Source organism: Silurus aristotelis, assembly GCF_946808225.1.
Source record: "Silurus aristotelis genome assembly, chromosome: 9".
In the NCBI taxonomy this organism is placed as follows: Eukaryota; Metazoa; Chordata; class Actinopteri; order Siluriformes; family Siluridae; genus Silurus; species Silurus aristotelis.
Window position 1 is genome coordinate 23,010,533 of NC_139582.1, and position 10,786 is coordinate 23,021,318.

A 10,786-nucleotide genomic window follows, 5' to 3' on the forward strand; every position below is an offset into this window, starting at 1 on the left:
AAGAAGAGTTTTGCTTCTTTCAAACTTCTTTCACCTATAATTATGAAAGTTTTTTTAATTTTTATGCAACTGACTTACATTTTTATAAAACTAAGCAATTTAGCGGTTGCAGGTCTTGCTCGGTACAGTAACAGCTTGGTGGTACTGGGATATGAACTCACCTTTTCAATGCAAAGTCCAACACCTTAACCACTGAGCTACCACATCCCATTGGTCCCTCAACACATCACAATCCTGAGCTCTGCAGGCAGTTCTTTTGGCTTCGTGTCTTGGTGTTTTTTTTTGCTTTTTATAGGCTTTTCTTTTTTAGCTTCTAGACCTATCTAGACAGCTTTGCCTTTCTAAATCATGTTCAACCAACTAAAATTGCCACAGGTGGACTCTAATCTAAATATAGAACCATCTTAAAAATTATCAAGAGAAATGAGATGGGCCTGAGCTACAAGGGTCTGAACATATTTGTCAATGTGATAAAGTTTTTCTAATGAATAATTTTGCTAAATTATTACAGATCTGGGTTTTGCTGTTATTATGGTATATAGAGTGTAGAATGATGTGAACACAATTAAAACATTTTACTGCACCATAAGCTGCACCATAACAATATGTGAAAAATAAAGAGATCTGAATCCTTTCTGAATGCACTTTAATTGTATGTGAGTCAACAAATACAGACTTATTTTCCCCTGTTCCATTTGATTACACGATACTGATTCATAACTAGCACATGTTACATCTACTGTCTTTTTAAGCCACAGGACCTGTTATAATTACAACCTGGTTTACATTTACACTTTTTCATGATATTTTATAAATCTCACTGGTATCTTTAGTACTGTTAACTTCTCTATTATTTTAACATGTCTATAATAGTGCTGTGTTGAAATGCATTAACCTTTTTTTAGTTGCCACAAAACATTTGTGTGCGTTTGTTTTCTACATGATTAAAATTTTTGTCAGCCTGTAGATCGCGTCAAAGAAGCTGTTACTTCGAGACATTTCTGTTTCCCTCATGTCACTGTTCCATCACAAGCAGATGTGAATCTGAACAAGTGAACTTGAATTGTAACTGTTTTTGGGGTTATTTAAAGATTGAAAAGTAAAAAAAATCAATAAATATATAAACACGTCTTTACTCCCATCACTGTTTGGGTGTTTTGTGTAAACTACTGATGAATTGACTATTTTTCATTCCTAAATAAAACCAAAGAAATTTTTTTTATTTCTAGTTATGTTCATCCCATTGTATATAAAAAATAAGCCCTAATAGAAATAAAAACAATTTAGACAAAGCATCAGTTACAGGAGAGATATATTTTCCTACAAAAGTCCACGTTGATGGATTTTTCCCTTTTACGCCACATAAATTGTTCATTTTTCTTCATTTATAAAAACAACGAATTATGTTGATTTTTTTAGAGCTATATTTAATGGTATGGATGTCCATGAAACATGTTTGGTTCTTACATATCCATAGCCTTTTCCTTTCTCCCCAAAAAAAAAGCTTTGTTTAGCTGCTATGTGTTTTATTTCCATTTTTGCGGAGCATCTGCTGTACACCTCCTAGTGAAAATTACTGTAAAAATTCATAAATATTAAATAAAATTAGTAGTTTATATGAGAAATAAAAATACTGGATAGTGGCATTGTGTCATCTCTAGATTTTATCATATTTCTGTTTGAACCAAACTTAGCGTACCTTGTTTTCCTCCAACAAGTCAATGATGTTCTAGAAAACAAATGAGAAGAAATTTATTTCCTGATAAAATGCAAAAATGGTGGAAAATAACAAAGTTAAATCACCTGCTTTGCCAAAGCTTTGGCCATTTCAGTTACACTTGATCCAAACTAGAATGAAAAAAAGGCACACATTCACTCTACAAACAAGCTACTCAAGCATAAAAGCATCATGTCTTCTTGAAATTGAAATTTTTTTTTTTTTGTCAACTTTTTCCTACATAATTGAATAAAATGCATATTGTAAAATAAAATGTTTTTATATTGTACCTCATTTGTCACATGTCGGTCAGCACCACTATCTAGCAGGAGCTTCACCAGCTGCTCATAATTGTTCAACACAGCTATCTAAAAAAGAGATTAGAGCTTTAACAGCGGGCCTGTTTCCTTTAGTATACTTAAGTGTCCTACTGTAAACAGCAAGCCACTGATTTTTGCTATTTTGCAATACCATGAGCGATGTCTTTCCATCCTTGTCTCGGGCATTGATGTCAGCTCCAGCATCGATAAGAAGTTGTGCCATGGCGGAGTTTCCGGTCACTGCTGACACTCTCATCAGCGGGGTCCACCCAGACACATTGTCCCGCACATCTACCTGCATGTAGTGCACACACAATACACAACAAACCCACTGACAATAAGGTGACTTGCAAAGTTTTCTGTAACATGTAGGGCAATGTCCAAATAGGACAGCCTACAAAAATATTACAAAACATGTGAAATATAAAGTGCTGTTTTTTATTTAATTTAATTTTTTTATTAAGACTATATTATTTGTAGTTTTAGTATATATATATATATATATATATATATATATATATATATATATATATATATATATATATATATATATATTATTTATTTATTTATTTATTTATTTATTTTTTAAGAATGTGAAATGTACCTAAGTATCCTGTGTTTTTGGTTTTTTTGTTAATCAGGGACAGTAACTAAATGCATGCAGCCAGCCAATTGCATCCTTTTTAAATATCTGCATATGCAACATCATGAGGTTGCATTTAGAGGAAAGCATTATCTGTCCATCTCCCTATGCATGCGATCACAGATAAAATTGGATTGGGGTACTGAGTATAACAGAACAGCCGATTTTGTTTGCTAGGGCTCATCAGGATTTGATCTCCTAATGATGTTCAGATGATAAGACGAACAGTTACATATTTTTATATTTAATTTCTCAATTTGTACAGTCTTGTACAAGTACATTTTATGAATTAATTTTACTGCTACTGTGAAAACTTAATTCAATAAAAATTGATTTAGAAACATTTTCTAGCCCTACTGTTTTTCTGTTTCAAAATGTATTACAAATGGTTGTACACATACTTGAATCTTGTACATTGTTAGTTGCTGATCAAAAAGCGTTTAAATGATTAAATACCACAAACTTAGATTAAATGGACATATTCATGAATATCAAATGATACTGACTTCACAGCCATTCTGAATCATGTAGGTGACAACAGGAAGGTGACCCCCATCTACAGCCCAGTGGAGAGGAGAGCAGCCAGCTACGTCTTGAGACTGCCATGTAGCCCCCAACTGGCGCAATTGCATCACAATATCCAAATGCCCAGCAAAACAAGCCAGCATCAGACTGTCAGTAATACATAACATTAACAAGGTTTACAAAAACCCTTATGAAGATAAATCCACAGACTCAAACACAAAGCAGATGCTATTCTAACAAAAGGTCTCCAACCAAAACGATACAAGCAAATCCATACTTACGCGTCTTTACCACTGGCATTCTTAATGTGAATATCAGCCCCGTGTTCTACTAATACATGGACCATCCTGCGAACATAGTTACAAAAACATCAGTGTCTTGCAGTGTTGTTACTCTTCATCCAAAACAACTTAAATGCAAGTGGTTGATGAATACATTGAGACTAATTTCCCCAGTAAAAAAGCATGTCTACCTGGTAAATCCTTTCTGCGCAGCCACCATGAGTGGTGTAAGTCCTAGTTTCTCACAAACATTGACATCCACAGTCCTGATGAAGGTAAAGGCATGAGAGAAGATTAGTGCATGTGTAAAATATAAAATATGGATGGAAATTTTTTAGCACATTACAATCCAATGTAATGCTGATACAACAATGGGTGAACCATAAAGAACTCCTAAAATATTTGGATCTATTTTTATTATCATTTACATTATGTTTCTTTTTCTTTTATGATTCTTTTAAGTTTTTCACAGCACATTTTTTAAAAAGAAATGTTTCATTTGATTGACAAACTTCTTTCATTTATGCATTCATCTGAAGTAAATGTTTTATACTGGTTTCTCTGAACACCTGAGGCAGAAATACACCCTAGATGGAATGTTAGTCCATTGCAGGCACATGGGCATTTATCCACAAAAATATTAGTTAAGTCAGGCATCGATGTCAAATGAAGACCTGGCATTCAAATCAACCCCAAAGACATTCAGTAGGTTTGAGAGTGCAGGTCACTCAAAATCTTTTACACCAAAGTTGCCATTTGCCAAGGACCTCACTCTGTACACAGGGTCTTTGTCATTTTGGAACAAGGAGCTTAACCCTTTTACTTACAGTGAAGGTGAAATGCACAGTATATCAAGTTTTAAACAATATTTTGGTTGCAAAATTGTGCCAAAACTTTGGAAAAAACCGTCACTAATGTGATGGTGTCCACATACTTTTGGCCAATCAACTTTAGAAGTGTTCAGCAGAGATGTTTGGTACTGTTGACATTTAAATTTTAAGGAAATAACATATAGGATGTTTGATGAATAAATTATGCATTCTCTTTTAAAAAAAAAGAACGGAATTGCAATTTTTTTGTCCTATTCTATCGACCCCACATTAAAGTCATTTAGCCTATAGGACAACAGACTGCTTAAAAATGGCATGAGACAAATTCTTTAAATCACTATGTGGACACAAGTTTTTTTACAATAACCTTCTAGGAAGGAGAATTCTAATTGTTTCTCTCCACAAAGATGGCCTAGGCCAGAGGTGCCAAACTCAAATTCACAATGAGCCAAAATTAAAAACTGGGACGATGTTGCGGGCCAAACGCAATATTTATTGAAAAATTGACTGCAATTGTGCATGTTTTCTATCTCTCCAGATGTAGTTTTGCATAAACATTGAATCTGGAACAACCAAAGTTTAATATTATAAACACATGAGAAATTACATTTAAAACACACATCAGCGGTATACATTTCTTATGTCTCTCTCTCTCTCTCTCTCTCTCTCTCTCTCTCTCTCTCTCTCTAGACTTTCTAATTCCTTTATACAGGTAGTCGTCAACTTACGACCATTCGACTATTATGATCACAATCGCTAGCCGCGGCGTACGACAGTGCGTACCAGCTTCCGGCATCATTTCACAGTACTGTACATATAGCCTACTCTACTTACGACCAAATGTTACGTGTTACGACCGATTTGTCGGTCCTAATCGTGTTCGCAAGTCGACGACTACCTGTAATGTAAATCTTTTTTTCACAGGGCAACAACAAAACAACCGAAAATAATAATAATTTCCCTTAATTAAAAAAACAATGCTGATTTACTCTGATTGGTTGAAGTCAGATACCTGCATCTCTTCTTAGATACAAGTGCATCATGTGTGGGGTTTAGGCTCTGAGCTGAGGAAATCCTCAGGATAGAGTGAAGATGGTGTGTTTTGTTCATCTTCATTAAAGAGGAAAGTTACACACACAGATATGTGCCGGTTAAACACAGAGAGATTTGAGCAGCTTGGGCACCGTGTTGGTGCAGTGTGTCAGGGAGGAAACATGGAAACTGTGCAGCACACACAGAGTCGTACTTTGACTTGAGCGTGTCACTACACTGAAGTTTAATCAGCTCCATTTGGAGGTTGGTTGGTGCGCTTTCCAAACCAACCACAAACGGATTACTGAGCAGTTCAAATCTGCATTTCTGGGCTTCAAAATCAGCAAATCACGGAGTAAATTCAGTACTTTAATTTAATTTAAATTTAATACTACAAATCCCAGAATGCTTTGTTAGTGCGCGTGCGCGTCAGTCAAGACCGCTGAGAAACTCCACGCTGAAAAACTCCGCCTACTCAGCTGTCTCGACTGACGCGCCCGCGCACTAACAAAGCATTCTGGGATTTGTAGTATTAGCGATGTATGCGTTATATACTGGCGGGCCAGCTATAATACACATTTCATATGATCTCATGGGCCTGAGTTTGACACCCCTGGCCTAGGCTATAAAAAGATTAGTAACATCCAGTACAGTGACCAAGGTCATACAGAGGCTTTCCAAGATGGGTTCCACTCAGAACAGGCCTTGCAAAGGTTGATTAAAGAAGTTGAGTTTGAGTCCACGTGGTGTGCGTCAGTTGCAGAAGCTGTTACAAAAAACAGAGGATGAGTGCTGCCAGCATTGTTTTAGAGGTTGCGGAAGCGGAAGGTCCGCTTGTCAGTGCTCAGACCATACGCTGCACGCTGCAACATGTTGGTTTGCATGGCTGTCATTAAGCCTCTTCTGAAGCTGGCTCACAGGAAAACCCAAAAACAGTTGGCTGAAGACAACCTGCACAAGAGCATGAATTACTGGAACCATGTCCTATCGGCTGATGAGACCAAGATAAACTTGTTTGGCTTAGATGGAGTCCAGCATTTGCAGTGATGCCCTGGTGAGGAGTACCAAGAAAACTTTGTCTTGCCTACAGTCAAGCATGGTGGTGGTAGCATAATGATCTGGGACAGCATGAGTGCTGCTGGTACTGAGAAGCTTCAGGAAAACATGGATTTCAATATGTACTGTGACATTTTAAAGCAGAACATGATGCCCTTTCTCCAGAAACTAGGGCGAACTGCAGTTTTTCAACATGAAAATGACCCCAAACACACCGCCAAGATGACAGCTGCCTTGCTGAAGGTTATGGAGTGGTATTGCAAGTATATCTCAAGACCAGAACCGTATAGAGCACCCTCAAGCGGAAGTTGAAGAAGCACAATGTGTCTAACATCCAGCAGCTTTGTGATGTCATTGACGAGGAGTGGAAGAGGATCTTAGCAATGACCTGTGCAGCTCTGGTATTGGCCCAGGAGGATGAAGGCAGTGCTAGACACACTTTGGACACAGTTTTGACATGTTCACTTAGGGTTCACTTTTGTTGCCAGTTATTTTGACAATGATTGCTGAATGTTGAATTACTTTTAGAGGACCATAAATCTGTACTACTATAAGAGCTGCACATTGACTACTCTAAAATATAAAAGTTTAATTTCTGTAGTGTTGTCACTTGAGAAGATAAATTAAAATGGTTGCAGAAATGTGAGGGGTGTACTCACTTATGAGATACTGTATATATATATATATATATATATATATATATATATATATATATATATATATATATATATATATATATATATATATATATATTTTAATACAGTCATAAATTGGATTTGGATGATGCTACTCACTCACCCAGCCTTCAACACTCTGAGGAGTCCCTCTTCATCATTCCTGTTCACAGCTTGGTGAAGGTCTTTGCCATACCGGGGTTCCCCTTAAACAGATACACAGGGTTTCTTTTTGGAAGTAGATAATTATGATTATAATAATAATTATGCGTTGCAGTGCAGTGCAATTGACATTAAGGACTCTATAGTACCTCGGAACTAGAAAAACTCGCCATCCCAAGCCATTTGTGGCAAGTTTTTATTCCTTTGTATTATACAATATAAACATTGATTAGCCGTAATATTAAAGAGAATTCATATTTACAAGTAGTATAGAAGTATATAAAACTGATTATTTCACAGGGGCCATTAGAAAAATACAAGCAACCCAGACAAGGGCCAAGCAGTAATAACTAGATGATTGGGTAAGAGCTTCTTCAGATCAGGCCATGTGGGGATCAAGCCCCTGCTTGGCAACATTCTCTATTCTACTCTCTATTCTCTTCTTAAGGATAATGTGCCCTGTCAGACCGGATATATAATTCAGGAATGGTATGAGAATCATGATGTTGACTTGGTGTTCAAGTTGTTGACTTGGCCTTCATATTTTGAGATAGCAATCTACATGCTAGACAAGCAAGTCCAATATATGAAGGCTCCTCACATCATATTAGACTAAAAGAATCTTTTGCTAACATCTTGGTGATGCCATGATTGGTCAGAGGTGAGGGTCTGACCCATCAAGATCTGACCCTCACCTCTGACCAATCATGGCATCTTGGTGATGCCATTAATGGTCAGAGGTGAGGGTCAGATCTTGATGGGTCAGAGTTTGTGGCGCAAGCAGGACAAAACAATTTTAACATTATGGCTGATCAGTGTACTAGCTACAAGATTATTTTTTACATGAACTAACAAAAGTGTTAAAATACAGTTTCTTACTCCAATTTCAATTTAACTATATCTGTAATAGAACCGAAAGCAGAATCCCAAACTAAAAATAGCAAACTCACGACAAGTGAAGGCAGAAACAGTTGGAGTGATAAGGCACTCTCCATTTGCTTTACAGATCCTCAGTCTGAACTGATATGTTGTGCACGGCTTTAAATCCTCTACAACATATTCAGTGCTGAATCCTCTGGAGCAACATACCAAAAAAATTTAAAAAATTATAAACTGCTTATCTGTAAATTATAGTTGTTTTGCTCATATGTTTTATAGTTGTTTTTTGTTAAAATGAAACATAATGTTGGTGTATCAAACCTATTCTTATACAAAACTTTGTGCTTTTGACAGAACACTTACACATATATGGTTTTGTAAGTGTCGGTTTTGGGATTCATCTGATCCACAGCAAAGCGAGTCCATTTGTCAATAGGGCAGCTGCTGCGTTCCTCCTGCAACGTTTTCCAGCTCAGCGCAATACTGTAATGACTGATATCTTCAACCACGAGAACTTCAGGAGACACAGAGGTTCCACTGATCGAACCTGCTTTAAAACACAGTGAGATTACCAATATTAAACTTTCACTAACATGTAGCCAAGTCTACTTATATTTCTCATTACATCCACATAGGAACCTTTAACAATTCTATGCAGAACCCTACAACAAAAGGTCCTTGTTTAAGAAAAATATTCCAACTTAAGCCTTTAGTATGTTATGAAACCTTGCAAAGTATTTGTTTCAAAGCCAATACTGGAAGATTTGCTTGGAGAGGTATAAGTACAAATAATTGGCTGGAAGTTGAATGGTTTAATAACATCCACAGATCTTATTAACAGGCCCCAATGTTGAAAATGTGCAACAGTGGAAGGCGAAAATAATCCATGCGTGAAGCACAAATTCAGAGATACATTTAGAATGTTGATTTAATTCATATTCCAGTAATATCTTCAAGAGTCATAAAGCAGATGACATGTGACTAAATGGAATTTGAATTATTGGACAGACAGACAGACAGACAGACAGACAGACAGACAGACAGACAGACCCTAAGAGTATTTGTATTATAGTAACTATATTGTAACTATACCTTACTATAATGATTAAGTAGGATCAATTTACTTTATCATGTAAGTGCATTTCCTTCTGAATTGTTGATTAATAATGATAATAAAATAGAGCTAGACTTATACGCACTAAGACTATAGTGTACAGAAAAAAAATCTTTTTTTTTCTTTTCTTTTTTGAGTTTAATCCATATTTAGCCTGTGCCTATACGCATTAGGTGTCTCAATTCGCATTCTTCTGTATTAAATGTTTTCAGGCATTATTGGTTCTTATATAGAACAGTATGATTTTGCTATTTATTACTCGTATGTACGAATTGAGACGCAACTGATCACCATATATAAGGAAGACAAAGCGACTAAAAGACACTTTACCACTTTAACAAATGGGAGATGCAACTCGACCGGATATTTTATAGCTTATATGCAATATATAGCTTGTACTATAAAATATTTAACACTGATCACTTAACTAGCTGACTGGCACCGAAACGTTAGAGGCTATGATCTAATAACATATTACACGATTTCTGTGATATAATAAAATAAGCTTTACCTGCATCCATCTTTGATTCTATATGGTCTGTAGGCAATGTTTTGCTCATTACTAAGTCGATAATATTTTCCGCGTTAAAGACAGCAAGCAGACGGTAAACTTTCCGTATAGCTGTTATTGCATTAAACGTCAAGTTTTAGTCCGTCACAGCTTCCTCTTTGTTGTTTGGACAGTTGCCACGGAAACCGTGCGTGAGTCTGGTTTACCACGCGTGAGCGTTTACTTAGCTGACTAGGCGGGTTTTTTTCCAAAAAAAAAAAAAAAAAATCATCATTCTTAAACAAAGTGAATATTGTTCCATAGGTTTAAGTTAAAGATAATATATAGTTGTAAAATTATTATGATTCGGGTTTTACTGCTGCAGACAACCGTTTTATTATTACGTGATTAACTTGTCAACAGCGCCCCATATGGAGAAAATTGTAACCATTATTTATTACTGGAACGTGCACGAGCGCTCGTGTGCGCGCCTGTTGGAAATCCTGATCAGTGATCAGAAATACATTCTAGGCACAAGCAACCCCAGTGGAAAAATGTCAGCCAATCAATCCACCTTTTAATAACGTCGCTATGAAGCCACGGCTATAAAAACCTTCACATATTTTACAGAAATGCAGTATAACAGGGCGCTGCATCCCAATAAACACATTTCAACAATTATATTAGCTGAGAGCAGGTATGTGCAGATCCCCTATTAATAAGCTGTAAATATTTGTAAAAAAAAAAAGACAAATGAACAACAACAACAACAAAAAGAAATCCAAAATTGTGCATGTATTCTGTGAGTATAAACAATAATCACATCATGGCAGTAAAAATAATAAATTTACCCCATAACCTTCTAATGTGACATGAACAGGCATCTCCCACAAGTTTACAAGAAAATTAATTCTGTAACCACTATACAAAAGGCACATGCATGAGCCTCAAAAACAATACAACTAGGTGTTTTTAAACTTCTGACAGGCACTAAATATTAATTAAATAATATGTTAATAATATGAGAATATTGTTTTTTTATTTAAACATACCTGAAGTCAAA

The 10,786-nt window shown here is 36.0% G+C and overlaps 1 protein-coding gene across 5 annotated transcripts; it reads right to left on the bottom strand.

Annotated features, from left to right (window-relative positions):
- Window positions 1-912: 912 nt before the first annotated feature.
- fank1 (fibronectin type III and ankyrin repeat domains 1) lies at window positions 913-9,996 on the bottom strand. Of its 5 annotated transcripts, none has more exons than XR_014535064.1 (12): window positions 9,745-9,996; window positions 8,483-8,666; window positions 8,191-8,315; window positions 7,203-7,284; window positions 3,678-3,752; window positions 3,487-3,552; window positions 3,187-3,352; window positions 2,189-2,332; window positions 2,008-2,085; window positions 1,804-1,848; window positions 1,635-1,729; window positions 913-1,517 (listed from the first exon to the last, which is right to left on the bottom strand). XR_014535064.1 is itself a non-coding variant. In XM_083550519.1 (12 exons), the coding sequence occupies exons 1-12, from the start codon at window positions 9,791-9,793 to the stop codon at window positions 1,574-1,576; spliced, it is 1,050 nt and encodes a 349-aa protein (XP_083406645.1). In that variant the 5' UTR covers window positions 9,794-9,996; the 3' UTR covers window positions 913-1,573. The 5 variants fall into 5 exon arrangements, 4 of the variants coding, with proteins under 4 accessions (XP_083406645.1, XP_083406646.1, XP_083406644.1 ...); XM_083550519.1 differs by having other exon boundaries at window positions 913-1,576; window positions 1,700-1,729; window positions 8,483-8,669; XM_083550520.1 differs by lacking the exon at window positions 913-1,517 and having other exon boundaries at window positions 1,587-1,729; window positions 8,483-8,633.
- Window positions 9,997-10,786: the final 790 nt, after the last annotated feature.